The 26,195-nt window shown below is 56.8% G+C and overlaps 15 protein-coding genes across 15 annotated transcripts; 8 read left to right on the top strand and 7 right to left on the bottom strand.

The window, feature by feature from the left end:
- Nucleotides 1-365: 365 nt before the first annotated feature.
- Nucleotides 366-1,272, top strand: BCV69DRAFT_296122 (hypothetical protein; the record flags this gene model as incomplete). The annotated part of the gene is made up of 3 exons (XM_025493969.1): nt 366-389; nt 549-735; nt 1,208-1,272. The coding sequence occupies 3 exons, from the start codon at nt 366-368 to the stop codon at nt 1,270-1,272; spliced, it is 276 nt and encodes a 91-aa protein (XP_025350969.1).
- A 303-nt stretch (nt 1,273-1,575) lies between these two features.
- BCV69DRAFT_279722 (hypothetical protein) lies at nt 1,576-2,623 on the bottom strand. The gene is made up of 2 exons (XM_025491351.1): nt 1,943-2,623; nt 1,576-1,849 (listed from the first exon to the last, which is right to left on the bottom strand). The coding sequence occupies exons 1-2, from the start codon at nt 2,585-2,587 to the stop codon at nt 1,703-1,705; spliced, it is 792 nt and encodes a 263-aa protein (XP_025350968.1). The 5' UTR covers nt 2,588-2,623; the 3' UTR covers nt 1,576-1,702.
- A 130-nt stretch (nt 2,624-2,753) lies between these two features.
- Nucleotides 2,754-4,308, bottom strand: BCV69DRAFT_254510 (mitochondrial carrier). The gene is made up of 3 exons (XM_025490556.1): nt 4,101-4,308; nt 3,070-4,031; nt 2,754-2,978 (listed from the first exon to the last, which is right to left on the bottom strand). Exons 1-3 carry the CDS (start codon nt 4,156-4,158, stop codon nt 2,928-2,930), a joined length of 1,071 nt encoding a protein of 356 aa, XP_025350967.1. The 5' UTR covers nt 4,159-4,308; the 3' UTR covers nt 2,754-2,927.
- A 6-nt stretch (nt 4,309-4,314) lies between these two features.
- Nucleotides 4,315-5,236, top strand: BCV69DRAFT_10789 (hypothetical protein). The gene is made up of 3 exons (XM_025489057.1): nt 4,315-4,417; nt 4,495-4,839; nt 4,931-5,236. The coding sequence occupies exons 1-3, from the start codon at nt 4,415-4,417 to the stop codon at nt 5,174-5,176; spliced, it is 594 nt and encodes a 197-aa protein (XP_025350966.1). The 5' UTR covers nt 4,315-4,414; the 3' UTR covers nt 5,177-5,236.
- A 377-nt stretch (nt 5,237-5,613) lies between these two features.
- BCV69DRAFT_239919 (FMN-linked oxidoreductase) lies at nt 5,614-6,507 on the bottom strand (the record flags this gene model as incomplete). The annotated part of the gene is made up of 1 exon (XM_025489987.1): nt 5,614-6,507. A coding segment is annotated over one exon (894 nt), but the record flags the coding sequence as incomplete, so codon positions are not given.
- A 670-nt stretch (nt 6,508-7,177) lies between these two features.
- On the top strand, nt 7,178-8,795 carry BCV69DRAFT_279719 (hypothetical protein). Its single transcript, XM_025491350.1, has 4 exons — nt 7,178-7,472; nt 7,576-7,926; nt 8,004-8,243; nt 8,327-8,795. Exons 1-4 carry the CDS (start codon nt 7,200-7,202, stop codon nt 8,783-8,785), a joined length of 1,323 nt encoding a protein of 440 aa, XP_025350964.1. The 5' UTR covers nt 7,178-7,199; the 3' UTR covers nt 8,786-8,795.
- Nucleotides 8,796-9,050: 255 nt separating this feature from the next.
- On the top strand, nt 9,051-10,394 carry BCV69DRAFT_265077 (hypothetical protein; the record flags this gene model as incomplete). The annotated part of the gene is made up of 2 exons (XM_025490773.1): nt 9,051-9,680; nt 9,767-10,394. The coding sequence occupies 2 exons, from the start codon at nt 9,051-9,053 to the stop codon at nt 10,367-10,369; spliced, it is 1,233 nt and encodes a 410-aa protein (XP_025350963.1). The 3' UTR covers nt 10,370-10,394.
- A 297-nt stretch (nt 10,395-10,691) lies between these two features.
- BCV69DRAFT_265076 (Thioesterase/thiol ester dehydrase-isomerase) lies at nt 10,692-12,091 on the top strand. The gene has a single exon (XM_025490772.1). It carries the CDS (start codon nt 11,071-11,073, stop codon nt 11,935-11,937), a length of 867 nt encoding a protein of 288 aa, XP_025350962.1. The 5' UTR covers nt 10,692-11,070; the 3' UTR covers nt 11,938-12,091.
- Nucleotides 12,092-12,178: 87 nt separating this feature from the next.
- On the bottom strand, nt 12,179-13,313 carry BCV69DRAFT_296114 (hypothetical protein; the record flags this gene model as incomplete). Its single annotated transcript, XM_025493968.1, has 4 exons — nt 12,179-12,283; nt 12,366-12,473; nt 12,568-12,690; nt 12,753-13,313. The coding sequence occupies 4 exons, from the start codon at nt 13,311-13,313 to the stop codon at nt 12,179-12,181; spliced, it is 897 nt and encodes a 298-aa protein (XP_025350961.1).
- A 266-nt stretch (nt 13,314-13,579) lies between these two features.
- Nucleotides 13,580-15,090, top strand: BCV69DRAFT_279715 (hypothetical protein). The gene is made up of 2 exons (XM_025491349.1): nt 13,580-14,983; nt 15,068-15,090. The coding sequence occupies exon 1, from the start codon at nt 13,675-13,677 to the stop codon at nt 14,929-14,931; it is 1,257 nt and encodes a 418-aa protein (XP_025350960.1). The 5' UTR covers nt 13,580-13,674; the 3' UTR covers nt 14,932-14,983; nt 15,068-15,090.
- A 56-nt stretch (nt 15,091-15,146) lies between these two features.
- Nucleotides 15,147-16,981, bottom strand: BCV69DRAFT_279714 (acetylornithine and succinylornithine aminotransferase). Its single transcript, XM_025491348.1, has 3 exons — nt 16,803-16,981; nt 16,268-16,724; nt 15,147-16,194 (listed from the first exon to the last, which is right to left on the bottom strand). The coding sequence occupies exons 1-3, from the start codon at nt 16,920-16,922 to the stop codon at nt 15,281-15,283; spliced, it is 1,491 nt and encodes a 496-aa protein (XP_025350959.1). The 5' UTR covers nt 16,923-16,981; the 3' UTR covers nt 15,147-15,280.
- A 224-nt stretch (nt 16,982-17,205) lies between these two features.
- BCV69DRAFT_309665 (hypothetical protein) lies at nt 17,206-18,562 on the top strand (the record flags this gene model as incomplete). Its single annotated transcript, XM_025494733.1, has 2 exons — nt 17,206-17,235; nt 17,324-18,562. 2 exons carry the CDS (start codon nt 17,206-17,208, stop codon nt 18,560-18,562), a joined length of 1,269 nt encoding a protein of 422 aa, XP_025350958.1.
- Nucleotides 18,563-18,652: 90 nt separating this feature from the next.
- Nucleotides 18,653-20,900, bottom strand: BCV69DRAFT_279712 (putative MAS1-mitochondrial processing peptidase beta chain precursor). The gene is made up of 4 exons (XM_025491347.1): nt 20,749-20,900; nt 20,404-20,569; nt 20,006-20,287; nt 18,653-19,923 (listed from the first exon to the last, which is right to left on the bottom strand). Exons 1-4 carry the CDS (start codon nt 20,875-20,877, stop codon nt 19,055-19,057), a joined length of 1,446 nt encoding a protein of 481 aa, XP_025350957.1. The 5' UTR covers nt 20,878-20,900; the 3' UTR covers nt 18,653-19,054.
- A 276-nt stretch (nt 20,901-21,176) lies between these two features.
- On the top strand, nt 21,177-25,334 carry BCV69DRAFT_279711 (hypothetical protein). The gene is made up of 3 exons (XM_025491346.1): nt 21,177-21,621; nt 21,715-21,815; nt 22,446-25,334. The coding sequence occupies exons 1-3, from the start codon at nt 21,275-21,277 to the stop codon at nt 25,193-25,195; spliced, it is 3,198 nt and encodes a 1,065-aa protein (XP_025350956.1). The 5' UTR covers nt 21,177-21,274; the 3' UTR covers nt 25,196-25,334.
- Nucleotides 25,335-25,411: 77 nt separating this feature from the next.
- BCV69DRAFT_285979 (hypothetical protein) lies at nt 25,412-26,089 on the bottom strand (the record flags this gene model as incomplete). The annotated part of the gene is made up of 3 exons (XM_025493507.1): nt 25,412-25,488; nt 25,560-25,736; nt 25,822-26,089. The coding sequence occupies 3 exons, from the start codon at nt 26,087-26,089 to the stop codon at nt 25,412-25,414; spliced, it is 522 nt and encodes a 173-aa protein (XP_025350955.1).
- Between the last annotated feature and the right edge of the window lie 106 nt (nt 26,090-26,195).

The raw sequence follows: 26,195 nt of genomic DNA, 5'->3' as shown, positions 1-26,195 counted from the left end.
TTGTAGCTGACTGCTAAGCTGCGAAGCTGTCCGTCACTGGCCCTCTGTCTGCCTGGCCTTGGCTGCCTGTCTGCCTGGTCTCACGTCGGGTGCGCGCGAAGTCGGCGTCGGTCGGAGGCGGGGCCAAGCGACACGGCAGGATCACGATGGGCAGCTGGGATCTTCTCGTCTTGCCATACTCAAACCCGCCAGCCATCATCCTCGTCGGTATCCATCATCGGCAACACCGCAACTTCTACGACATAAGCTCCTTTGAAGCAACTCTACCTCGTGGCATTACCTCTCTTTTCTGAAGCCGACCGGACCCGCCGAGCCCATCCTCTTCTCCTCTCCGTCTCCCCTTCACTTTCCGCACTCAGAGAATCATGAGCCCTTCGCCAGTGGTCAACGTGAGCATCACAAGAGGGACATGAGATTGGCAATACTTTGTCAAAGGCTCAAGGCTGCTGCTACAAGCCTGAGCTAGTCTCCAAAGGGGCTTTAGCCGAGGCTCGGCCAATCAGGAAGCTATAAACTCACCTCGCACCTACTCCTTCCCTACCCATCAGGTTGTGCGCTATTCGGCCCTCGTAGGCGGCATCGGCTACGGAATCCTGCATCGCAGGACTCTTCAAGGAGTCGAGGACAAGAACTTTGCACAGGCAGAGTGGAAGAGGAAGGAGAACCTGATCAAGGAGGCAAAGGAGGCGTACAAGAACCGACTGGTGCAGAATGTTGCCGCGATGCAGAGTGATGGTGAGTATGCTGCTCGGTGGAGAGAGACCGCGACAATCAACGGGCATGAGAAGGTCAGAGCGAGGCTGTCAAGGTGTCGTCAGCGTAGCAGGTCATGTCAGCCAATTCTGCGATGCCCAGGCTTGCTCGAAGCGCTCGGATTTGCGGCTGGGCACCGGCAGCGCGTACGAAGGAGTCTCCGCGAGGCACTCTTCGCATCAAATGGGGTGGACGAGCGATAACAAGGGAGGTCGTGCACGCCATCAAGAAAGGTACATTGCAAATGCACGTCGCAAGGCTGGCGGCAGAGGGCAGGAAGAAAGCTTCTGCATGTTCCCAAGGCGGGGGACAGAGACCAGACATATGAGTACAAGCGGTGCCAACCGAGCACTCTCTGCAGGATCGCTTGCTGCTACCCCTGGGCGATCTCGCACTTAATCCCCTCATCTGACCTTGATGCTGACGTTCTCCTTCTTTCTCTCTCCGCTCTCAGTCGTTTCAGACCCGGACTCGCCGAACTTTGACCTAGAGAAGCTGATCAACTCGTTGGATCACTAGATGGCCGATGGGGAGAATCGAGACTGGAAAGGGAGGCGACCTCAGTCCTCTTCAAACGCATTGGATACAGGTGTGAGGAGTGCTGTTGTGCAGAGCCTGTCTGCAGATGGATATTCAGGGTCATGGGCAACAAAAGAGTCCTGGTCAATGTATCTCCAAGTCATCGCCGTCTTCGTTCGAGCCTGTCTCGATGAGAGGGGCAATCAGCGCTTGTGACAAGCTCGCGGCAGGGAAAGCGAATCTCATCGCACCAGGCCTACTCTGTCACGGCTCTTGCCGCATGTCGAAGACATACACTATTCAGCTATGAGCGGTAAGGATAGTTGTTGGGTATATTGCGATTGCGAGTGACACAGCAGCTGGTGCAGGGCAGTCCACTGCTCTGTCAGCCCCAAACCTCTCACTCTTGTTCACGACCTGACTGCCTCGTTCACCCCAGTCTTGCCCTCCTGCGCCGGGCCGCCCCCGATGTACTTCTGCCTGTCCCCGTCTGACCAGACTGCTGCAGCTTGAGAAGTTCTCGATTGCGCCGAACGAGCATCACTAGAGAGCCAAGTCCTAGGAGGATGAGGATGAGCTGTGCGGAGGAGAAGTGGGGCAATTCGGAGAGCAGAGGATGACGTCGTCAGAGCATGGTCAGATACAGCGGAGAGGCCGGGTCGCAACTCACCACGAATTCAAAGTAGTCACGCGTCTCTGAGGATATGACTTTGCCGCATGCCTCCCACCCCTGAAACTCTAGATCTGCCGGCGGGGGAGGCTTTACAGCCCTTTCCATCGCTGCTGCTACAGCGCTGATGCCCTGTTCCTCCCCCACGCCAGCTCGGCTCGTGACATTCTGCTTTTGAGACTCCAGGGAGTCACGCCGGCTAGAATTCGCCTTGCAGGATACAAGTCGACGATTCCCATAGGGTCTGCAGAAGGGATGATTCCTCGTTTGCGGCGGGCAGGGTTCGCAGGCGGAGAGAGACCGGCAGGAGAAGAGACCGCTGGAAAAGTCGTACGCGGTGGGATCTGCTGACCCGCCTGTGCCGCTTGTACTCGAAGACGCAGAAGCCAAGGGCCCCCAAGTAGCATCCACTCCTGCTCTCGCTGGCGATCCAGCTCCAACATCCGGGGTAGCGGCTACCAACTTCCACACCTCGGGACCCAGTGCGGTCGTATCCATCCCATTGGGGCTGCCAAAGACGGGCACGCCGCGATGGCGCCCGTGGTCGTTGATGGCCAGCTCTTCTGACCAGCTCAATCCGCTGTACTCGGTATCCGGTCGCCAGCCGGTACCCGTAACAAGCTTGCGAAGGGAGAAGAGACTCATTAGGGGCGAGAAGGGGAGGGAACGATGACAGAGGAGAGAAGCATGCGCGAGACAGGCAAAAGGTCGATGAACCGGCGGTCTCGCTTTCGGAAGTGGAGAGGCGAGGCGAGGCGAGGCGAGGCGAGAGCAACACACAGATGACAGTCAGACCTCTGAAGAAGACACTGGATGAGAACAATGCCGTATAGTGGCATGCTGATTTATGATTTGTGGCAACGTGCAAAGTAGTAGCAACATTGGGGATGTGAAATGACTGTGGGGTGCAGACATTTGACGAAAGATTCGATGACATTGCACCGTGTATGCATATGGGTCTATGTACAAATGAGACGATCTCATCTCAGAAACCCCTCTTGGTCAGGGCCTCTTTCGTCGCCTCGTACACGACGAACTGTGAAGGCCGAGCAAGAGCACAATGGGTGTATGGATTAGCTGGCCGGGGTTTGAGGCGGAGGTCCACTCTCCTAAGGCGCTGTACTCACAAGGGAAGCATTGACGGGGATCGCTCTCATCACGGTCGCTCCTACACCTCTCCAGAAGGCTCTCACACCGCCTTCTCTCCAGATCTCCTTCGTCGCAGCGACTACACTGCCTCGCCCGAGGCTCCAACCCGCCTCTCCATCGATGCGATTCGAAGCCTGTACCCTCGTCTTGATGCAGTCGATTGGAAAAGTAGAGACCCAGGCCAGAACGCCCGCCAGAGCTCCGGAGCATGCTAACTCCAGGTTCGAAAGCTGAGGCGGCTGTGAGGAAGGATATGGCGTAGCGTCGTGCAGAGAGAGGAGCATCCGATTGAAGACCTCGTAGCAGAGAAAGTAAGGACCGTAACCCAGGTCTCGCAGACATGTGGCCCCTAGGCCGCGGTAGAGCCCTGCAAGCCTCCTCTTCGCCCACAGCTGCTTGATGATTGTCAAGGTCTGTGGCTTGGCGCCCTTCGTAGAGCAGTCCAGCTGCTCGCGGATCTTGATGAGTTCAATGGGAGTGGTGAGGAGCGAAGATATCACTCCACTCGCACATCCTGCCAGAAAGATCTGTCCTAATGTAGCACCACCGCCGGCCTCGCTTCCGCCTTGGTAGCGTAGGACGAGGCCGTAGGAGCCAAAGATGCAGGCGTTCATCGCTGCTACGCCCAAGAGGGGAGACGTAACGCCCTTGAAGAGCCCAAAGAACTTCTCCTCACGGACAATGATCTGTAGAGCATCGGTAGCTGAACGATAGTACCGTGTGGGCGCTACGGAAATGATCGATGCTCCGTACGATGGGACAGGAGCCGCTGCTCCACTCCGTGGAGCCACTGCAGCAGCATTCAAGAGAGGGGTGGTGGAGGTTGAGGCCGCAACCGGGGTCGCATGTCCAGCTTGTAGGCTGAATTGTGGGGTGGCCTGAGCTTGCAGTCTAGTCTTGATGGTGTCAAATGGCTGTCCCACTAGTAGCGAGGCTATGCCTGAGAGTGACGGGATTGGGGGTCAATCCCAGCAATGTATCTTCGATACCGAGCCTTGTCATTACTCACCTCCAGCGGTGCCGGCAAGAAAGTCGACGGCAGCCGAAGGGGTCGCATTGTCGCCCATGCTACTCTTGCCTCCAACCCGAGTCTATGGAACGGTAGCAGCAACACTCGGACGTTTGGACACCTCGCTACGATGGTAGAGACAATGAGCAATACCTCCAGTAAAGAAGGCTTCTCGGTGGTGGCCCCCGCTCCTGCCTCCCTTTCCGCAAATGCCGGTGCGCTCGCTCCCAATGGCAGTGACATCTTCTCACCTTCCCGCACCAGCGCTAGGTTGAATCTCTCCGCATCTTTACCGCAAAGCAGAGCTCGTCAACATGGTCAGTAGTATGAAAAAGGGCTATGGGTCGTTCTGTTGTCTCCATCTGACTGTTGTCTTGGATTCAATCTCACCTAGGCCAAAGGAGCATCCAAGCGGATCTCCTCGCAGAACGCCTCCTCCCTCACGCTCCTCTTCCGAGGCTTCCTCATCACCAATCTCCTTCAGATTCTCTCCCTCACTCTCCTCACCCCGGGCTACCGTCGTCGCTCCTCTTCGTACAAGTGGGACATCATCAAGTATGTCCTGACCGAGGCCATTGCTGCTGGTCTGGGGTTGGTGATGAGGGACATGGCCAAGAAGGGGGATGATCTTAGCGCGGAAGGATTGACGGCACTCATGTGGGACGTCGTCTTTGTGACTTGGGCAGTGCATGTTGGTACGGCACTGATCTGGAGGAGGTTCTGGTGGCTGTATGCCGTGGTGAGTATCACATACCTAAGGGCCGTAAGGAAGCGTAGAGCTCTGAGCTGGCGCTGATCGACTTTCGCACCCTTGTGCCGCCGTTTCACAGATTCCCCTCTACTCAACGTATCTGGCATACTCGAAGCTCATCGTCCCCTTCCTGTTCCGAGGCGCAGATCCAATCGCCTCCTTATTCTCGGCCGTCACAGGTCGTGCAGCGCCTCGAAATGCAGGCCCAGCTCAGGGCACCGGGGAGGAGAAGACCGAAACCCTCAGCAAGAGGCAGCAGAAGCTGGCAGCTCGGGCTGATCGCGGAGACGCTCGAGTGCAGAGGAGGGAGGTGAAACGGGGCTAGATCAGGGCATGGAGAAGTCTTCAGTGCACCAAGGACAGTATAGGAATGATGAAACGATGTTACAAATGGTTATAGACGTATATGCGTGCGAGAGGAACTGGAGGTTCTCTGAACCATGTCTATGCAGCAACAGGGGCCGGTCCTGCCAATGCTCCGTTGGACTGCTCCTCAGTCTGCTCAGCCCTGCCCTCTCCTCCCTCCATGGTCAGATTGCCAACTTCGCCATTCCTCCTCTCCTGCCGCTCGTTCAGAACCCTTTGCAGGTCCCCCATGACGTACGTCTGCCAGTCCTCCTTGCACCTCTTGAGATCGATCTTGCCCTTGTAGTGATCAACCTCTGACATCTCTTCCAATGTCTTGCACTTGGCGATGGACTCCTTGACCTTGATGATCTGGTCCTTCTTCAGTCCTTTGCTAGAGTTCCAGTCTAGGACGTTGAGGCAATACTTGGTGTTGCCGATGTGGTTGTCCAGCATAACGGCGTACTTGAGCCACTTGGGCACAATCTCGTCCACAACGGAAGCGGGAGCCTCGGGCGAGAAGCACGATGGATTCTTCTCGGGACCTCGGGCAAGCATAGACGAGGTGACGTTGGCATTCTTCATGATAGTCTGGGCCTCGTGGAAATCCCACGAGTCGCCATTGTGGCAGACTGGCATCTTGCCACCCGTCTCTTCCCTGACTGTGTCGACGACTTCGTTGATGCGCTCCAGCAGAGCCTTCTCTCGAGGCCGCATTTCCTTGGTGCGGCAGTGGATGGTGATCGCATCGACTGCCCCAGTACGACAGATCATTCTCACGAGGTTCTTCGTAGCCTCCTCTGTGGGCAAAAGCCTGATCTTGCACGTCACAGCAACGTGCGGAGGCGCAGCCCTTCGCATGGCTCTTAGGATATCGCAAAGTAGATCTGGTCGAGGCAGAAGGCCAGCGCCCATGCCTCCCGTGGTTGAGAAGTTCTTTGGACAGCCACAGTTGAGATCGACGCCCGCCACATCGTCGTGCTCTGTCACCATCTTGACGGTATCGTATGCCCAGGCAGGCGTAGCGCATCCCAGCTGAAAGATGAGGTAGGGCCTTTCGATGGGATGAGTAGAGAAGACAGATTTGCTGTCCTTCATGTAGTGAATAGCCCCCGTAGATTTGTCGACGATTCTCTCGGCTCCCATCAGGGCCCGATCTACAATCTCCGGGCCCCACACCAGATCAGCTCCGTACTCCAAGCTGAGGAGGCGAGTGGGCAGTGCGCCAATGCGTACCATTGGAGCCAGGAATAGGCCCTTGCGGTAGTTTAGAATGGAAGTGGATTTGGGAAGCTCTGCGGGGAATGTCGCTGGATCATACGATGATTCCAGGCCCGCAGGTATCCTCTTCAGCCGAGCTTCGTGAGGAAGAGGTGGCTCCACTGCCTGCGGGGGATGACGGGAGGAGCTAATAGGTCCACTGTCGACGTGAGCATCAGCTGCGACCGCATCATCCACAAGCTTGCTGGAGCTGGCGGTCGCATTGTCACTGTTGGTCTCGGTGGCATTGTCGTGGGTGAGACGAGCCCTCTTGAAGGGGGACTGACCGTGAGCAGGCGGTTCTTGCAGGGAGGATGAGGCGTGGCTGAGTGGCTGATGGGGAGGCGCAGGTGCGGTGTGGACGCTCATGGCGGGCAAATGAGCTCGGAGAGGAGTGGCCACTACTGTACGGCTGGACAAGGGCAATTTGACAGCTTGCGATAGGAATGACGATATCCTCTGAGCAGACAAGCGCATACGGACGCGTACGCGGCGCTGGCAGGTACGAGGTGGGGTGAAGCGTGGTAGTCTACCATGACCTGCATTCAACAGTGTTGCGCAGATTTCACTTTTTCAGATCCGCTCCGATGTTCGGCGATTCCTTCCTGGCCCGCGGGAAGGAAAGGGAGTCAAGGCGGGCCAAGGCGCACCACCACCCACGACTGCAGAGTCCACATTACCGCCTTTCTTCTCGACTTCTCCCTCACTTCACACCATCTCCAGCAGCCAACACTACCAACATCATGCTCGCTCGATCACTCGTACAAGGAGCTCGGGCCGCCCGAGCCTCCTCCTCCCTCACTGCCACCGCCTCTGCTCGACCGTCAACCGCGCTGCGCCTGGCACGGACAGCCCCTGCATCGACCTGGGCTCACGTAAAGGCCGGACCACCTGATCCGATTCTGGGTGTGACAGAGGCCTTCAAGAAGGACACTGATTCCAGGAAGATCAACTTGGGAGTAGGAGCCTACCGTGACGAAAATGGAAAGCCGTACGTGCTTCCCTCGGTCAGGAAGGTGAGTACACAGAACGCCGATCCAGGTCCTCCTATGCTGCATCCGACTTTCCCGATGGCAAACGAAGCTCACGCCCGTGGCTCCCAACCCTTCCCGCGACTAGGCTGAGGAGCTTGTCATTTCAGCCAAGGGAGACAAGGAATATCTCCCCATCACTGGTCTAGCAGACTTCACCAAGAACGCAGCTATCCTTGCCTATGGAAAGGACTCGCCAGCCATCAAGGAGGGCAGGGTTGCCATTACCCAGTCCATTTCGGGCACCGGTGCTCTGCGTATCGGAGGCGAATTCCTCAAGAAGCACTACACAAAGTCGAACAAGATTTTCCTTCCCACCCCTTCGTGGGGCAACCACACACCCATCTTCAAGGACTCGGGCCTGGAGGTCAACCAGTACCGATACTATGACAAGAACACCGTTGGTCTCGACCTCAAAGGAATGCTAGAGGACATCAAGGTGAGTCGCAGGCTATGCAAGGAGATTGGTAGGGGTAATGGTAGACTGAACTGACGTCGTTCTCCTTCTTGCTACAGAGTGCTCCCGAGGGCTCGATTGTCCTTCTGCACGCCTGTGCTCACAACCCTACTGGTGTTGACCCGACCCAGGAGGACTGGAAGGAGATCTCCAAGGTCGTCAAGGAGAAGGGCCACTTCCCTTTCTTCGACATGGCTTACCAGGGCTTTGCCTCTGGCGACGTTGACCGTGATGCCTTTGCCGTCCGATACTTTATCTCCGAGGGCCACCAGATTGCTCTCAGCCAGAGTTTCGCAAAGGCGAGTCGCTAGTCGAAGATCGAGTAGGTTTTTTTCCCTTGACCTTGTAGGCTGACACAAGTGCGATCTTACCCCTCTTGCAGAACATGGGCCTGTATGGAGAGCGAGTTGGAGCTTTCTCTCTTGTGACTGGCTCGCAGGAAGAGACCGCACGGGTCGACTCTCAGGTCAAGATTGTCGTGCGCCCGCTCTACTCAAACCCTCCTGCTCATGGAGCTCGCATCGCTGGCTCCATCCTGGCTGACGATGCCCTGTACCAACAGTGGCTGACCGAGGTCAAGGGTATGGCCGACCGCATCAACGGCATGCGCGCCACGCTAAAGAAGCTCCTGGTCGAGGACCTGGGCAACAAGAACAACTGGGACCACATCACCAACCAAATTGGCATGTTCGCCTTCCTGGGTATCTCGCCCGAAGCCGTCGAGAAGCTGAAGAATGAGCACCATGTATACCTCACCAAGGACGGCCGAATTTCAGTGGCAGGTATCACCGACCACAACGTCAGGCACCTTGCAGAGTCCCTCCACAAGGTGACCTCGTAGACGCAAGAGCTTAGTTGAGCTAGAAGTGCTCAGAAGACATCAGTGTGATACCTCGTTCCCTTGTGTACAAGTCCAAATGGAACAGTTTCGCGTGCTGCTGTGAAATGTATTGCTTTTTGCCGGAAGTGGCGTTTCGGAAGCTCCACTTGGCGTGCGTGCGTGCGTGTGCGCTCAGTGCTGTCACTTTCACCCCGAGGCTTCCGATTTTCCATTCTGCCACTCCTTTCACCCTACCCTCCCTGCCTCCGCTTCCCACTCACTAACCATGAGAGCCTCATCAGTCATTCCTCATCTCCTGTTATTGGTCCTCGTGGCTACGCTGGCAGCTGCCAAGACCGTCGTCGACCTCACTGACACCAAGAGATTCGAAGCCAGTGTGGGCAGAGACCGCCCTGCCCTCGTAGAATTCTTTGCACCATGGTGTGGCCACTGCAAGAAGCTCGAGCCCAAATTCGCTGCCGCTGCCGCCGCGTTTGCACACCAGCCTGGCAAGGTCCTCATTGCCAAGGTGGATGCCGACAAGAACAAGGATCTTGGCCGAAAATACGATATCAAGGGGTACCCTACCCTGCTCTTCTTCCCTGCAAACTCTGACAACTTTGAAGTATACAAGGGACCCCGGGAAACAGATGCCATGGTTCAATTCATAAATGAAAAGACTGGCGCTACTGGAAAGCTGACTGGCGATGGCAGTGGCTCGCCACCGCAGGCCAAGGAGGCCGCAAAGCCAGTGACAGTAGACGCTGTGCAGCTCACCTCCGGCAACTTCGATAGGATCGTCATGCAGGAAGACAAGGATGTCTTGGTGGAGTTCTACGCCCCATGGTGTGGTCACTGTAAGAACCTTGCTCCGGTCTACAATGCAGTAGCCAAGGTGTACGAAAATGATGATACAGTGAGTGTCTAGTGTGTGGCGAGTCGGAATTCGCACGCATATGTCCAAGAGCTCACATTCAGACTGCTGCTTGCCCGTCCTCTCAGGTGGTCATTGCTCAAATGGATGCCGACGAAGGGGCCAACCGACCCATCGCCCAGCGATACGACGTCAAGTCTTTCCCCACCATCAAGTTCTTCCCCAAGGGCAGCAACAAGCAGGCGCAGGATTACGACGGAGGCCGAACCGAGACGAACTTCATTCAGTGGATCAACTCAAAGTGTGGGCTGTACCGTGTCGCAGGCGGTGCCTTGAGCGACCTTGCCGGGCGCCTTCCCTCACTCGACTCGCTGGCCTCGCGATTCTACTCGACCGAAGCCGAGACGGATCGCTCAAAGATCGTCGAGGACGCTAGGGCCTTCCTCGCTCAGGCAAAGGTGGGCACCAACTCCAGTGCCGAGAAGAATGCCGCTGCCGACTACTACATTCGTATCATGGACAAGCTTGTAGAGGACAAGAAGTACGTGGAGAAGGAGACGGCCAGGCTGAAGAAGATCATGGGCAAGCACCTCGATGGTACTTCGCTGCTGGAGGGCAAGAAGGTTGACTCGATCAAGAAGAGAATGAACGTCCTCTCTGCCTTTGTGAAGAGGCAGCTGAGCGACCGGGTGCCTGGTGGAGCTGCAGAGGTGCCCAGGGATGAATTGTAGAGAAGAACTAATTGCAGGGCCGGAGAGGAAAAGTATGCGACATGTCAAAGGAAGGCTGCTACGCATGCAATCTGATACATCGTCGTGCCCAATGCTGCGTGTGCTAATCGACTTTGTCTGCCATTGTTCACCGTCGTGCGAACAACTTCATCCATGTGTCTCTTATTTGTAGACTGCTCCTGGCTGAGTGAGTATGCTCGCGCCTCCGATCTCGGTCTCGGCCGACGGCGCATTGTGGCGGAGCCCCGGAACAGGAACGGCTTCCCCGGACGTCCGAATCTCAGCTTCAGGACTGATTCCTGATGCTGTTCACTCGTCTCTGTATCCTGTTCCTTGATTGCTCCATCCCTCCTTCATCTGCCTGGACTGTACTAATCATGAGCTCACACTTGTCCAGTACAGGGCTATCGCGAGCTGCTCAGGTACGTACCTCGCCGGAAGAAACACTCGCCTAGGCAGAATCTTTGAATGCTCACCTCTCCCTTCTCACCTCTTCCGCTCGTCTTTGCACCATTGCCCTTCCTTTGAGGCAGACAGCTCGCCGGCGGCTCACGCCCAACTGTCTTGCACTAGCGGTAACACTTCCCTCGACCTCTCACTTCCGGACGGCAGGATGGCCTCCTCTTGTGCCTGCCTCGCAGTCTCGTCCTCTCTCGACCTCACCACCGGCCCAGACACCAGGTCCGCGTTCCGCACTCACGATGGCCCTCCTGGTCGGCGTGGTAGGAGCGGGGGCTTACGCCGTTGGCTCTCTCTATCCGCCAGCATTCGTAACCATGGTCAAGCCTAGGGAGGCGCCTGCCGCACCGCATGCCAGCTCTGAGGAAGGCATAGCTCACACAGCTCAGATTGAAAAGCAGCTCATGGAGCTACCGTTGGTGCGGCATCTCCTCTCTGCTGGCGATGGTGGAAAGGGTGGCGAAAATGCTAGCGGTCGTGTCGAGGGGCGCCCATCGGATAGCATAGGTGTGCTCTCTGGCAGCAATCCCAGTACACAGAGCCCGTCTCTGGAGACCTCTCCCTCGAGCTCGACCGCGGAGCCATACTACATTGCCTCGAGACCATACCGCCGCTTCCCTCCTTCAAAGCTTCTTCACTCCCTCACAGCCGGAACCCTTCGCGGACCCGGTCGCTTCGCAGTCCCTCCTCTGATCGTTGCCAAGACCAAGGCGGGTGCAGCGGCCGAGGGCGGGCACGAGGGGGACGCCTATGCCTTTGTTCACCTCGGTCGTTCCCTCTGTGGTCATGACGGGATCATCCACGGCGGTCTCCTGGCTACCATCTGCGACGAGGCCTTTGCCCGGACTGCCTTCTTCTCCCTGCCTTCCAAGGTAGGGGTGACGGCCCGCCTAGAGCTGGACTATCGTGCTCCGACCTATGCCGATCAATTCGTGGTGATTCAGACGAGCTTGGTCGAGAATCGGGGAAGGAAAGCAGTCGTGCAGGGCGAGATCAGGGACATGAATGGCAAGCTCCTCGTCTCAGGGAAGGCCATCTTCGTGGAGCCCAAGTTTGCAAAGTTCCTGGATACGAGCCTCGTCAAGGACGCAATGGACACTCATGACTGAGAGGTGCGAGGGATTGCCCGCGTGCGAGGCGCAAGCGCTGTGGTAGACGTTGCGGCGAATTCATCTGGTCGACGTGCCGCTGTACTCTAGAGTCACTCAACACAATAGACCCTACAGCCATCATCAGGGGCTCAATGATACGAGACAGTCTATCTGAGTGACGAGGTGACATGGTGTACGGATGAGGGTGACTCATGGTGACGTAGGTCCGGACTGTGAATTCTGTCCCAACTTCCCTCGACTACTCCCGACCTAACGCCTGACGTCCGCCGATGGGCCAGAGCTTCTGAAATGTGTCCTTGTGGAAGAAGACCAGCGCCGCTCGCTTGTGCGGTAGATCGATGGGCTACAGAGCGAGGCCGCAAGGAACAGCGTCAGAGAACGTATCATCCGGGTACTGGCGCATCCTCACTTCCTAGCTCACTCACCTTTTCCACGACTCCTCCACACTCGCATTCGTAGTCAACCATCTTCTGATTCTTGATGTTGGGCTCTGAGACGACCAGATTGCACCGCTCTTCCAGAGCAAAGGCAAGCTGGCGAATATGAGAGTGACAGGGAGGTGGAAGGTCGAAGATCAGCCAGGCTGCGCGGTCGGAGGGTCCATTCGTTGCCGATACATAGACTCACGTAGACGGCACTGCCCATCCAAGCCCGTACCCTGTCGGGGCCCCTGAACCTGTTCTCTCCGACTAGGGCGTGGAATCCAAGAGTGAATTGAGGATAGTCATAGAAGTCTCGTATCGAAGAGGTCTGGAGATGTTCCTATCAGCATTGGTCATGCAGCTCTACAACCTCCTGCTCCCATCACTCACCTTGGCCCAATAGAGCTCCACGTATCCCCACGGCTCTCCGAGCTCCTCTATAGAGTCTGACCAGTAGCCTACAAGACCCAGTGAGTCATCCTTGTCCTGCACCTCGGCGAGAAATTTGCGCTGCTCCTCTTCGCTCCAGGCCTGGTTCCACCAGGCAGAGACTCGTTCGTCGCTCTGCCATCGCGTAAAGAGCTTCAGGTGACTCGAGGACGAGCCTGAGGCGGCAATCTCAGGACTGAGGGAGATGGGGACGTAGTGAAGTACATTGGGCGAAGGCAGCCAGTCTATTCTCCGTGAGAAAAGGGGGCTCTTGGTCGGTTGGGAAGCATCGTGGTAGAGGGACGGGCGGGCGGAGGGGTCTTGCTCGCGGGATTTGCGCCAATGAGGTAGAAGCTCATCAATTACCGCAGTCGAGGCAATGTGGCTCTGCGAAAAGGTGGTGCTGGACCTCGCGGGACTCTGAGAGGGCTTTCTGAGAGGGACAGGCTGAATGGAGCGTGCAGACAAGCTGGCTGGGACAGAGGCTGGAGGTGGTGCAGGTAGGCTGGCGGAGGCTGACATGACCTCGCAGGTCCCGCAGGGGACAGACGAAAGAGGAGGACGAGTCAAGAGTGGGGATGTCGATTGAGATTGCGAGAGGAGGAGGAAGGGGAAGTAGGTGCTCCTTGTCTACGAGGCCTGGGAACTGCTTCTCCTTTTGATGAGCAATCAACCCCGCACCTCGCTTCCAATTGCGGGAAGCCAGAATCTGCCGAAGAAGGGGCATTGGGCAACTGATTTTTCCCAGAGGCTTCTGCAGGCAGATGCGCCAATCAGAACAGGGACCAAGCGCACACAGCCTTGCGGCAGAATACGCAAGCAACAGACTGATGATCTCAATCCCTTGACCAACAACGACCTAGTATCTGATCTGCGATCAAGCATGTCGCGATTCATCTCGGGCCTTCAGAAGGTCCTGAAGTCGGATCATGGGCAAGGCAGCAGCCAGCAAGGAGGTGGTCCTGGCCCGGCCCCCTCCACTTCCACCTCCTCACAGCCCGCCCATCCTCCCAGTCTAGGGCAAGGCGGCAAGGTCTCTGTAGGCTATTTCCCCAACTGGGGCATCTACGATCGTGGCTTCAAGCCGCAACATATCCAGGTCACCTCTCTCACCCATCTGTTGTACTGCTTTGCCGACACTCGGCCCGAATCAGGTGAGGTGTTCCTCAATGACGCCTGGGCCGATGAGCAGATCCACTACGATGGTGACTCGTGGGACGAAGACCAGTCAAGGACACTCTTTGGCAACCTAAAGGCTATCTACGCCCTCAAGAAGCCAAACAGACATCTTAAAGTCCTGCTCTCCATCGGCGGGTGGACCTTCTCCTCGCACTTTGCACCCGTAGCAACGGACCAAGCTAAGCGTGGGAACTTTGTGAACACGGCAGTGACCATCGTCAGGGACTACGGCTTGGACGGACTGGACATTGATTGGGAGTATCCCGCCAACGACAGGGAAGCAAGAGCCTACGCGGATCTGCTGAGGGAGCTCAGAGGCGGGCTGGACACCCTGGGCCGGGAGCTACAAGTCGAGAGGCCCTTCCAGCTGACCATTGCTGCGCCTGCTGGGCAAGAGCAGGCACAGAAGCTGCACATCGCAGAGATGGATCGCTACCTCACTTACTGGAACCTCATGACGTACGACATGGCCGGCTCGTGGGACAAGGTGGCTGGTCATCAGGCACCCCTGTTCAGTGCGAACCCAGGAGCTCCTTCGGTAGATTCGGCAGTTCAATTCTACCTGCGGGCGGGTGTGGCGCCTCAGAAGATCGTAATGGGCTTACCCCTGTACGGGCGCGCATTCGAGCACACGGATGGTCCCGGCAGGCCGTTCCGTGGAGTGGGCAAAGGAAGCTGGGAGGAAGGGACGTGGGACTACAAGTCACTACCGTTGCCCGGATCGAACGAGACGTACGAGCAAGGCATCGTCGCTGCGGGATGCTACGACCATCACAAGAAGAAGTTTGTCAGCTACGACAACATCGATAGCGCAATGGTCAAGAAGCGGGTAAGTGGCCAGAAGAGAGCGCGGGAGTTGATATCGACGGCGAAACGAATCGTTCACATCTGCTGTATTGCTTCGCCTCCAGTACATCGAGGAGCACAGTCTGGCGGGTGCAATGTATTGGGAGCTCACTAGCGACCATCCTCAGAGCTCGGACAAGAGCATCATCTCCCGAATGGCCAGAGAGGTGAGTCGTCGCAGAGACGCTAGTCACCTACGAACACGGCGTTGCTAACAGCTGGTGTACCGCCATCTCACCCTCGCTGCACAGTTCGGCAGCTTGGACGCCACGCCAAATCATCTCAGGTACCCTACCAGCAAGTGGGACAACCTTCGTGAGGGGAGAATCTGAGGCGCAGTCGTGACGAGGCTGACGGCACAATCTGTACATTGCAGTTCAGAGGCGGTATATATATATATTCTACTAGACAGCTGATGTACTTTCAAACTGCGTGAAGCCTTGCATCTATGTCGCGTCCCTTGCTTATGCTTCCCTTTGAAGTACGAGCATACAGCTCTCAAGGATGTCCACTGCCTGGTCCACTTGCTCCTTGGTGACGATCAAGCTCGGCACAATTCTCACCGCATCGCTTCCGGCAGACAGGACAATCAGTCCCCTTTCCCTAGCGAGCTTGACAACCTTTCCTGCATGACTCGGCTCTCTCATGCTCAGTCCCACCAGCAAGCCCTTTCCTCGAGGCGAAGGCTTCTCGGGGGTGTGCACCACCAGGTCTGGGAAGTGATCCCGGAGCGTCTCTAGCCGCGTAAAGAGGTGTGCAGATGAGGCAGTCATGCTCTCCTTGAGCTGCGGGTCCGACAGCCTGCCGAGGACGTGATGGGCAATGCGGGATGCCAGGGGCCCACCTCCGAAAGTGGTGCCGTGGTCGCCGACTGTGATGGCGTCGGCTACCTTCTTGTTCATCAGAACTGCACCAATGGGGAACCCATTGGCCAGCGGCTTGGCCATTGTGATCAAGTCGGGATGAGCGTCGACTGGGAACTCGGAGTGACACCAAAGGGTACCCGACCGGAAGAGGCCACATTGGATCTCGTCATAGATGAGCAGCGCTCCGACTTCGTTGCAGCGCTTACGGAGCGCCTGCAGCCACTCTAGGGAGGCAGGGAAGATTCCGCCTTCTCCCTGTACGGGCTCTACGATGACTCCAGCAGTCTTTTCGTTGACGAGGTCATTCAGACCATCGAAGGAATTGTATTGTCCCGAATGCACATCTCCGATGAGGGGTGCAAAGGGAGCCTGGTACTTGGGATTGGGCGTCATTGCAAGAGCTCCCATGGTCCGTCCGTGGAAGGCATTGGTGAATGATACGAGGCCCGCCTTCTCACCTGGCGCCTTGTTCGCCGAGATCATGGCATGCTTGCGGGCGAATTTCAGCGCAGCTGACAGAGGAAGAGGGCCAAAGACTGTAAGCCGAGCACTAGGGAAGCACGCTTGCTGAACGATTCCACTCACCCTCGTTGGCCTCTGTCCCTGAGTTGGCCAGGAAGACCTTCAACTCGTCCTTTGCGCCAGCGCCCTTCGCCATTCCCAGTCCTCCATGCTCTTGCGTCAGCTTGACCATTCTGTCTGCCAGCTCTCCACTCCATTCGTTGTGGTAGAGATTCGATGAATGCACGAGCCTATCCGCCTGCTCACGCGCAATCTGTGCAATCTGGGAATCAGCATGCCCCAAGCTGTTCACTGCAATGCCAGAGGAAAAGTCGAGATATTTCCACTCTCCCTGTCCCTCGTTCTTGGCAGGGTCCACTTTGCCCCATAGATCGAGGCCTTTGCCTCTGGTGAGAAGGACCGTGGGCCGAGCGTACGTGGCTAGAGTGGAGGCGTCGAAGCGGGCAAGGGTCTTGCCGACTTCAGAGTCCGGTGAGGCGCTCGAGTCGGGATGGGTGACGGAAAGGTACGAAGAGCAAGGCTATGAGAGAGAATGAGACGTAGCCTGTCAGTACTCAGTGCACCTCATTACACGTCGCAACTTGACAGCGACACTCACGCCTGAAGCTGCTGTAGCTAGGTACCTTCGCGGACGGGAGATAAGGGGCGCGAGCGACTTGGACGCCGAGGCCGACGTTGAAGCGACGGACGCTGACGTCCGAGTAGCAGCAGCTAGCATGGTAATGGAAGGTGGCTTCGAGATATCAGAGCGGAGGGCAGGGAGAAGAACGAAACGAGGGCTGGATCTGGGTATGAGTCAGGAAGGAGGACGAGCAGGAAGGATTGACACTCTGTGCAGCCGGGCAACAGATTCGGCCGGGGTCGGAGTCTGAAGCACTTTGAGGCTGCTCCACTCCTTGGGTGCCTCGGCGGACAGGGCCAAAAGTTTGGATCTTCGCGCCGGCTGTACGGTATCCTACTTCTTCTGGCGCTCATACGGCAATGCCCATGATGCTGCCGACATGACGAGCCTACTGAATCTACCCCCCGAGGTGCGTAGGCAGAGATGGAGTCTAGAAGAGATTCTTGTTGGGCTCAGCTCACTTAGCTGCTACTGCTACTGTCCCTCCACCTCTGCAGATCATCCATACTATCCTTGTGTACTCACGCGCAGGCTCCTCTCTCAACCTATGCTGCCGCTCTCTGCACGCCATTCTGCGGTCAATCCCGAACATCGTACGAGCTCGGTATCTTCTCGCTTCTTGGCACGATGACTACGAGCTCTACCCGACGGACAACAGCATGGCTCCTCCTAAATTTGTACCGGTACGGCCAAAGAAGATCTTGGACGACTGTACGCCGGCATATGTCTTGGAGTACTGTCTGAGGTTTCCCATTTGCAACGTCGTGGTTTTGAGCTTTGTACAAGATCAAGTCCTCAAGCTCTCCGTCTTTGGAAACTATCGCCTAGCTCATGAACAGGTGTCGATGCTGAGTACGCGGGCCTGCTCTCGGCTGGGCAAGCGGCGGAGAAGTGAGGATGAGGAAGATGCGGAAAAGGCACTTCAGGAGGATCGTAGGCACGACGATGACGATCGCTTACCTGACCCCTCAGCTACAGAAAAGACCTTCTTGCCTGTCTCGGAGCTTCCCAAGAGGCTGTTCAAGAGTTTCGAGGCCCAGTCCACCACCTATCCCGAAGGCCAAAATATTAGCATTGAAGATGATGCGTATGCTCCACTACGGCGGCATCTTCTCTCATTCGGTCCTCTCACGGATTTTCCGCCCCTAGCAGACCTGCTACTACTGCTACGAATACTCCTCTTGCACCCCGACTCCACACATTCGACCACGGGACAATACGCGACGCAGGCAGTGAAATCTCATTCCGGCTACCCCCTCACAAAGGCCGTGTTTTCCAAGTCCATCTCTCTCGTTGCCCTACTCGTGGCTACTGGAGCTGACGTCACTGCCAAAGGGAAGCTGCCCCTGGTGGTAGCAGGAAGGAGCAATTGGGTAGAGGGATTGAAGTTGATGGTTGAGCGGGACGAAGAGGAGCTAAAGAGGAGACGGGATGCTCTTGGTGCTATCACGGCCTGGCTCCTCGACTGCTCCACCGCTACGATTCGTGGCGAGCAGAGCCGAGAAGACGCTGCAAGCCCATCTTCTACCACCAACTCAAGCAAGGTCACCACATCGAAGACGAAACGTCGTCGTTTGAGCGACCGAGTCCCCCTTGAACCCCGTCTTCTTTACGAAGCTGTCAAGGCAGAAGCGGTGCAGGTGACAGACTACCTGATGAACCAGAAGGGAGTCGCACCAGATATGAAGACCATTCGTGCCCTCGATCGACTGTCCGCCAAAGGGAGAGCGGCTTAGTGAAGGGTGGCTTGCTATCTGTCCCGTGCCTCTTCACTGCCAGTCAATGCCTCGTGCGCTAGCTATTATGTACCATATCACGGCCTCACGGGCGCCTTTCCCACCTGCACAACACACAATATACCACGACCTTTCTTTTCTGACGTCTTCCCTTGTCTTAAGTAAATCCATACACACGACGCGTTTGGATAGGAACACCCTTTCACACAAGTAGCGCAGCAGCAACAGTCGTTGGCAAACGTAACTGAATTTGGTGCTGCAGCAGGTACAGAGAGAACTAATTGCGGGCCAGAACGAGAGATGGTGGAGGAGGAATCGTGTCCGAATGGTGAGGTGGATAAGTCGTCTAAGTTGCGGTCACTGACGGGGATTCCAGCTGCCCCTGCCTCGTCAGCCGCTTTGCCCACCCCGAATATCAGATCTGATCTCCTTTGGCCCCTCCTTCTTGACATTCAACGTCAACGTCTCTCGGACTAGTAACGCTGCTTCTGTTTACCACACCATCGAGCTCATGTCGGCCCTGATCCTGTTGTAGTCCAGCAGACCCTCTACCTGTCCCGTTGCTGCAATGCTGATGTCCTGATCCCACAGGTACTTCTGAGCGACACGCTTGATGTCAGCAGGGGTAATAGCCTCCAGTGCAGTCTCAATCTCCTGAGGTGTCTTCCTCTTGCCCGCAGTAACCATTTGTCGACCAATGTCCTCGGCAATGGCAGTAGAGCCATCCAGACCCAGCAGCAAGCTTGCCTTGAGCTGGCTCTTGGCCCTCTCTACCTCACCCTCAGTGGGGGCAGTGCTCATTCGCTGCCACTCGCGCAGGGTGAAGTGCACAAGGTCATCCAGCTGGCTGAAGTTCTCGCTGACCATGTATACACCCCAAAGGCCGGTGTCCGAGTAAGACGTCGAGAAGTGCATGAAGCTGTTGGCTAGGTTGTTCGACGAGACAATGTGGCTCAATCGAGAGGAGAGGAGAGGAGAAGATCCAAGGGAGCGGTCCCAGTTGCCCATGATGGACTGCATTACGAGCATGGGGAAGTAGTCTGGTGACGACCAGCTGACACCCTCCACAGCAATGGCGACGTTGCATGTGGGCATGGTGTCGTCACGAACACGGACCTCAGAGCCAATAAACTTGGTCTTGGAACCAGCGCGTCCGGTCGAAAGCGGGTTTTGCGAGACGGGAAGGTCGGAGAAGTGCTTCTCGGCAAGCTTCACGAGCTCCTCGTGCTCAACACCTCCAGCACCAACCAGCACCATCCTGTCAGCGCTGTAGTTGGTCTTGATGTACTCGGCAAGGTCTTGCTGCTTGATGGACAGGATGTTAGCCTTGGGGCCAAGGATGGTCCGTCCAAGGGGCTGACCTACAGGATGGAAGAGATCGGTTAAAACGAGTCAGCCCAGTCGGCGTTTCTCGGCCGCCCCCACTAATCCGGTGCGACTCACCCTGGAAAGCAACGGCGTGCAGGTGGTCAAAGACGACTTCTTCGTTCTGCTTGTCCACCTCCTCCTGCTCCCTCAGAATCACATCCCTCTCCCGCTCAATTGCCGACGTCTCCAGCTTGGAGTTCTGCAGAATATCGGAGATGATGTCGACGGCCTTGTCCACGTCCTTGCGGAACGTCTTTGCGTAGTAGACGGTCTGTTCACGCGATGTGTAGGCGTTCAGGTGAGCTCCGAGGTTCTCGACCTCAAGCTCAAGAGAGTGCTGCGAGCGGCGTCCAGTACCTAGAGTGAGTATGGTGATCGGAGTGAGAAGTGTATGAGAAGGCGGGAGCGATCAAAGGTCAGCCCCCATGCTGCTGCGAACATCTCCTTCACCGTCCACACGCTGCGCTTCTCACCCTTGAAAGCCATGTGTTCCAGGAAGTGAGCAGTTCCGTTGGTTCGGTCAGTCTCGGCGCGAGAGCCAGCGTCAATCCAAGTACCGATCGTAGCAGTCTGAGCGGCGGGGTTTGACTCGGTGGCTACGACCAAGCCATTGGGAAGAGTGGTGGTTTGGGTAGCGGGCTGCGAGAAAGAACAACAAACGTCAGCTTCGTGTGCCATGGACGACAAGAGCTCTCTTCTACCCTCGACAGAGAATGCCTCTCAGCATCGTACTGCTGAAGCGTTTCCCTTCCCCTCTTGTGTCCATCGCACCTGCATCACCTCCCATGGATACGGCATCGCTGTGTAGTGCGACTCACAGATCGTCCGACGGCAGTAGCAAGGGATCGGGGCAGGGTCAAAGAAGGTCGAGCGGCGATCTTGGAGGCTGACCTGGGAGCAGCTGCTCCTTGCCTCAGGGCATTGGAGAGGAGGTGGCGAGCCGACATTGTCCGATGCAGGGCTACGCGAGGTACGGAGGGTGAGAGTGTATGCGGTAGGTGAGGGGTGAGAAGGAGTGATGGAAGTCCACTGGGCGGCGTATCCTTGGTGGCTCGCTGCTGCCTGCCTGCCCGCCCGGCTGGTGTGCCCGCGTGTGCCTCTGTGGACGGCCTGATTGCAAACGGCTCCTGCCACCGCGCGCTGCCTCGGGTGCTTTCGCTCCTGAGCCACTCAGTCCGTCCGTCTGTCCGTCATCCCGTCGCATTCGCCCTTGCCTGTTTGATCCTACCACTTGATCTTTGCAGAGATTCTTTGGGGATCCTCAAGGCGAGGAATATCAGAGCCGAGCCTCTTGCAAGAGTACGCAGCCGCCAACTTGATCGAAGTAGTTCCCGTTGGATGGACATGGACGGTGGCATGGTAGCGGTGGCTTCCGGCTCCACCCCGCCTGTCGAGTCGCTAAGGCGCGGGACAAGGAATCGCCAGCCCACGAGGAAAGCAGAAGCGCTTGTTGTCGAGGCTAACGAAGCCAAAAGGGCTGGGAGCGCATCAAGGGAGAGCGTGCGACGCTCACTATCCCAGGCTCCCGAGGCGCAGGACCAGAAGGGCTCCAGCGCATCGGAAGAGGAGGCTGATTCTGACGGAGAGGATGAGGAAGACGAGGACGGACTCACAGGTGACGAGCGCTACTGTATATGCCGCGGCAAAGATGATGGCTCACCAATGGTCTGGTGTGGTGGATGTGATGAATGGTGAGTCGTCTCATTGGCTGACGATGGACGGGTCGGCTCCACATAGCTGATGCATTATCCTCGATGCCTTCTTTACGCGTCTGCTTTCACTAGGTACCATTTCGGCTGCGTGGGAATTACACAAGAGGTAGCAGAGAAGCTGGCAGAGTATATGTGTCAGTCGTGCTACAAGTCTACAGGTCGTGTTTCCAAAAGTGAGTACACCAAAGGAAAGCTGATTCGGGTGGGCGAAAGGGTCCATATGCGCCCCATCATCTCGATGGCACAATGTGTTCGTGCGGTCACCGCTGGCAATGCATTGCATCTTCGTGTCGAGTCGAACCTACCGTTGTTGTCGCTACCTTGCGATACTGCTTGGGAAGCAAGTCTGTCTTTGTCCCGGTCGCCTCTCCTTGCTGCATCGTCTGCATCGCCCTGTTCCCCTTCTGCTTGCTCTGCCCTTGCTCAGAAAGCTATCACCTCCTGCTCGGACGGCCTGCGATGCTGCAGCTCACAACGTTTCGTCCAGCTCGTTGGTGGTGTGGAGCACGTCAGCAAGCCACGCAGCCGCAGACCGGTTCGAAGTGGAATGGCCAGGCATGTCTGCATGTCCGCCAAGAGGCATCGTCTCCGCTTTCGATTCGACACGCGTCGTGAGAGATGGCAGAATGCATTGCAGCATGTCGAAATGGCAGAGTAGAGAGGGGCAACACGTTCTTAAAAGCCTCGACGGCGATGGCAGAACCCCGAGACCCGCTCAGCGCTCAACCTAGCGACTATGGTAGAAGCAAATTCACTGACTGTTCCTCCCTTTGCATTTTGCCCTCGAATCCTTTCCCCCTCAGACCTTGACGGAAGTGTATCGGAAATTTCACGAAAGGACGTCGACGCGGCCGTTGCCAAGGGATCGAAGCGCAAGCCCTCCGTATCTGCCGCGCACGAAGTCGACAGCAAGAAGCGAAAGCCGTCGCTACCGTCGGCGAGCGGCAGCCACGTCAAGAAGACTGGCTCAAGTGCTGGTGCCAAATCGCCTCCTCTGACCAAGAGTGCCCAGCAGTCCATCGTTCCTGCTTCGCCAACGTCTTCATCCTCCACTGCCACCCAAAATGATGCAGTCCGTGCCCACGTAGTGTCTCGGTTCGCCACCATCCTTGGCCCCATTTTTGCAATGGCCGTCGATGCTGAAGCTGTTGACAATAGCGATCAGATGGCCAAGGAGTATGCGAAGCAGCTGGAGCAGGGAATTTTCGAGGGCTTCGCCGAGTCTGTCGGTAGTAGCAGCGGATCGAAGCGGGTGGCAGTGGCTGGGAAGGGGTACAAGGATCGATTCCGCACATTAGACTTCAGTCTCCGTGACAAGGGCAATGATGATCTCCACGCTCGCATCACCTCCAATGAGCTCACGGCAAAGGAGCTGGCAACGCTGCCGAGTGAACAATTGGCCAATGCATCCATCAGAGCCAGAACTGAAAAGGCGAGACAAGACAGTCTGCACCAGAGCATCTTGAAGCAACAACTTGGCAGCGGACCGTTGAGGAAGATGACGCACAAAGGAGAGGTGATCATCGAGCACGAGGACGCAGGACCTCTTAATGAATCGTTTTCGAGGGTGTCGAGGATGCATTCGCCAGCGCCGAAGCAGGAAGGTGATAAAGAAGGCAAACAGACCGCGTCCGTGCGAAAGGAAGGCGAACGGGCTGGACCACCCTCCCCAACCTCCTCGGAGGACAGCAAGACGGCGGGAAGCCCAATCGCAGCAAAGGCAACGGCGATGCTCCCTCGATCGTCCTCTGCTGGTAGTAGGCAGCGGACAACGTCCCAACCGACCAACTTCGACTTTTCCAATGTTTGGTCTTCAACCGCTCAACAAGGCAGCTCTGATCAGAAGGTCGCCGAGACCAAGGATGGCAAAGGTGAAGATGGTGATGACGAAGTCGCCGCGGCAGGCGGAGAGGCGCAAGAAGAGTACGAGCCTGCCAAGGCATCCGACGACTTCATCGACAACTTCCTGCAAGGCATTTCGTCCCCTCAATTGGCCGCAAAGAGTTTGCCGGCTTCAGCTGCTGTAGAGCCGACCTCTACGACTCCGACCTCGACTCCTCCTCCTCCAGAGTCTCCTATCCTTTGGCGAGGAGCCATCCATATGCCTGACGAAGCCACCATTAGTGGTACGGTCCGCCAAGTTGCCGGCACTCCTCTTCCTCTCGGTCCAGAAGTGACATCGCAGCTTTTCCCATCGTTGTGCTCCGTCATTCAGGGCCGACTGCCCACCAAGACGGCAAGTGACTATCTTCTTCAATCCCGTGTCGCTTCCCGCACAGAGTTGATTGTATTGTCGATGCAAAAGTCCTTTGAGGAAGAGGCGTGCAAGGCTGCTCCACAGCCGACTCCCTCCACCGAGGCTACTCACAATGCCTCCTTCGACCAGATGATCAATTACTTGAGCAGAAGAGGGAGATATGGTGTGATCCTGCCGGCAGCTAGTGCCAGAGGTCATGTGATCAAAGACTTTTACGTTGCGCCATTGCCCAAAGATAGCCCTCTTCCGCCATGGCTGGGATTGATGAAGCCTCGGGAATTCGTTGGCAAGGAGAACAGCAGAGAGGAAGATCTGATGCTCCTCGTAGCCGTCGTATTCAAGGGCACACTGACCAACATGCGACCCAAGGCAGCCGGTCTACCACCTGCGCTCCCCGTCGATTTCGCTGCGCCTCCTGCGGCAGGATTGGCTGGTCTGCTCAGCGGCGGGTCATCGGCTCTCCAAGACTTACTCAAGGCAGTGGGTGGAGGCGGATCAGCCGTAGTCGGCGCGGTGCCTCCTGCGTCCTCCTCTTCCTCTTCCACTCCCACTCTTCCAGCGTCAGACCCAAGATCTCGACGCCAGCTGCGCGTCCCAAGCGGTGACTCATCCAGTGGATCCGGCGCAGAACAGGGTCAGGCAGCAAACGTTGCGGCTGTTCTGAATGCCCTCGAGTCGACTTCAGATCTCATGCCATCCGAGACGTCAGCATTGGCACAAGTACCCTCGGTGGATATTCAGAATGTCTTGGAGGGTAATCCAGGGCTACTGAGCTCACTATTGCAATCTCTCGGCGCTGGTGGTACTCCGTCCTCTGTTCCTTCCGCGAGTGAGCCTGCAGCGACTAATGGCAACGCAGCGAGGCCACCGGGTCCACCGCCCGGCCCTCCTCCCGGCCCGCCCCCTACTGCCCCCGTCATCGCAATGAATCCTTATGCGGCAGGTCCAGGTCCATATGGAGATGCTGGGGCCTCACAATGGGAGCAGAGGCAAGGCATGGCTCCTCCTCACTATGATCCGTACGGTCAGCAGCAGCCCCAGCAAGACCCATACGCGCCGATGCTGCCTGGCTGGGGGCCACAGCAGGCACCACCGACTTTGACTCAGACTGGCCCTCCGGGATGGCCGCCTCAGCGCTCTCCTCTGCCTCCACCGCCTGGCCCCCCGCCCCAACAACCACCACAGCAGCACGGTTCGGCTTTTACTGGACCGATGAGGGGCGATGGACCGCCGATCCGAGGAGGCAGCTTTGGCAAAGGCAATCAAAAGAGGCGAAGGAGGAGAAGCAGGAGTTGAGCGGGGGGAAATCGGAGATCATCTACCTGTCGTGTGTGTGTCATTGAGCGTTTCACGTCCTTGTTCAAGTCGAGTCGTTCAGTTCGAGTCGTATTGCATTACAACCTCCGTCTATTAGGCTTCTGAAAGATCAAATATTGATGGTTATTCACAAGAATGCTAGTGCTGAGAATGAGGTGGCGTGTACCTTGGCATCGCTGCTCGTGACCTTCTAGGCTACCACTTGGTAGTAGGGTCAGCCAGGAAGGCCTCGTAGTCTTCCCGATTGAAGAAGCTCAACTCGGCTTCGTTTTCTGAGTGAGCAGTAGCGATGGCAGCGATGAGCAAAGAGCAGCGTACATATAAAGTCTCATTGTCTACTCACCTAGCCCCGCGTCCGCCAATGTCCGTCCCTTGTCTGCATCTAACAGCCATTCGGGATGGTCTAGATTGATGATGAGATTGGTAGTCTTGGAGCCGTGAGCTCTAGTGTAGATCTTGATGGTGTCTAGCTTCGTAGCGTAGGATCTAAAGGCCTTGAAGGAGGGTGTTGATGCTACCTCTACACGGGCGAGGATGGGAGAGGGGAGAGAGGGGTGGTCAGAGACTGTGCCTCGTCGTGTGCCTGCCGTTTCGCCCTCACTTACCCTTGCGGCATTTCTCCTCTAGCTCCTCTATTGTGACTGAAGTGAGGTCGATGTGGGGGATGACGAGGGCCTTCATAGAACGGTATGCGAAGCTCTTGATGATGCGCACAGTGATGACTGCATCGGTCAGAGGTCTGGCCGTGTTGGTCTCTGGGTTCTCCGTCTCATCATGGAGCCTAGGCCGGAATGGATGGAATCCACCGGGAGCAATGGTGTCTAGTTGCTCCTGAGCATCGTCTGCTACCGTCGTCGATGCGGCGGTGTCCATTCGATGTGATGACGTTGGCCGATGAGGAGGAAGGGGAGGAGGAGTAGACTACCGGGATGAGAAGTTGGCTACCGACGGAAAGGGGCGAGATTTTAGACTCACGCCC

The sequence above is a fragment of the Pseudomicrostroma glucosiphilum genome (assembly GCF_003144135.1).
Source record: "Pseudomicrostroma glucosiphilum strain MCA 4718 unplaced genomic scaffold BCV69scaffold_1, whole genome shotgun sequence".
Taxonomy (NCBI): domain Eukaryota; kingdom Fungi; phylum Basidiomycota; class Exobasidiomycetes; order Microstromatales; family Microstromataceae; genus Microstroma; species Microstroma glucosiphilum.
The sequence above is the reverse complement of the archived record's forward strand: the minus strand, read 5'-3'. Positions and strand labels throughout refer to the sequence as shown.

Bases quoted from the DNA above. Each gene is read 5' to 3' on its own strand.
- BCV69DRAFT_279722 (XM_025491351.1), bottom strand. From the start codon at position 2,587: ATGAGTCTCTTCTCCCTTCGCAAGCTTGTTACGGGTACCGGCTGGCGA. The intron at 1,850-1,942 runs GTGAGTTGCGAC...TCCTCCGCACAG, and splicing joins GTGACTACTTTGAATTCGTG to CTCATCCTCATCCTCCTAGG.
- BCV69DRAFT_254510 (XM_025490556.1), bottom strand. From the start codon at position 4,158: ATGGGCGACAATGCGACCCCTTCGGCTGCCGTCGACTTTCTTGCCGGC. The intron at 4,032-4,100 runs GTGAGTAATGAC...CGTCACTCTCAG, and splicing joins TCTTGCCGGCACCGCTGGAG to GCATAGCCTCGCTACTAGTG. The intron at 2,979-3,069 runs GTGAGTACAGCG...CGGCCTTCACAG, and splicing joins TCCCCGTCAATGCTTCCCTT to TTCGTCGTGTACGAGGCGAC.
- BCV69DRAFT_10789 (XM_025489057.1), top strand. The intron at 4,840-4,930 runs GTGAGTATCACA...GCCGTTTCACAG, and splicing joins TCTGGTGGCTGTATGCCGTG to ATTCCCCTCTACTCAACGTA.
- BCV69DRAFT_279719 (XM_025491350.1), top strand. From the start codon at position 7,200: ATGCTCGCTCGATCACTCGTACAAGGAGCTCGGGCCGCCCGAGCCTCC. The intron at 7,473-7,575 runs GTGAGTACACAG...TCCCGCGACTAG, and splicing joins TGCTTCCCTCGGTCAGGAAG to GCTGAGGAGCTTGTCATTTC. The intron at 7,927-8,003 runs GTGAGTCGCAGG...TTCTTGCTACAG, and splicing joins GAATGCTAGAGGACATCAAG to AGTGCTCCCGAGGGCTCGAT.
- BCV69DRAFT_265076 (XM_025490772.1), top strand. From the start codon at position 11,071: ATGGCCCTCCTGGTCGGCGTGGTAGGAGCGGGGGCTTACGCCGTTGGC.
- BCV69DRAFT_279715 (XM_025491349.1), top strand. From the start codon at position 13,675: ATGTCGCGATTCATCTCGGGCCTTCAGAAGGTCCTGAAGTCGGATCAT.
- BCV69DRAFT_279714 (XM_025491348.1), bottom strand. From the start codon at position 16,922: ATGCTAGCTGCTGCTACTCGGACGTCAGCGTCCGTCGCTTCAACGTCG. The intron at 16,725-16,802 runs GTGAGTGTCGCT...TCTCTCTCATAG, and splicing joins TAGCTACAGCAGCTTCAGGC to CCTTGCTCTTCGTACCTTTC. The intron at 16,195-16,267 runs GTGAGTGGAATC...TTCCTCTGTCAG, and splicing joins AGGGACAGAGGCCAACGAGG to CTGCGCTGAAATTCGCCCGC.
- BCV69DRAFT_279712 (XM_025491347.1), bottom strand. From the start codon at position 20,877: ATGTCGGCTCGCCACCTCCTCTCCAATGCCCTGAGGCAAGGAGCAGCT. The intron at 20,288-20,403 runs GTGAGAAGCGCA...TACTCACTCTAG, and splicing joins GGAACACATGGCTTTCAAGG to GTACTGGACGCCGCTCGCAG. The intron at 19,924-20,005 runs GTGAGTCGCACC...TCCATCCTGTAG, and splicing joins GCACGCCGTTGCTTTCCAGG to GTCAGCCCCTTGGACGGACC.
- BCV69DRAFT_279711 (XM_025491346.1), top strand. From the start codon at position 21,275: ATGGACGGTGGCATGGTAGCGGTGGCTTCCGGCTCCACCCCGCCTGTC. The intron at 21,622-21,714 runs GTGAGTCGTCTC...TGCTTTCACTAG, and splicing joins TGTGGTGGATGTGATGAATG to GTACCATTTCGGCTGCGTGG. The intron at 21,816-22,445 runs GTGAGTACACCA...TTTCCCCCTCAG, and splicing joins TACAGGTCGTGTTTCCAAAA to ACCTTGACGGAAGTGTATCG.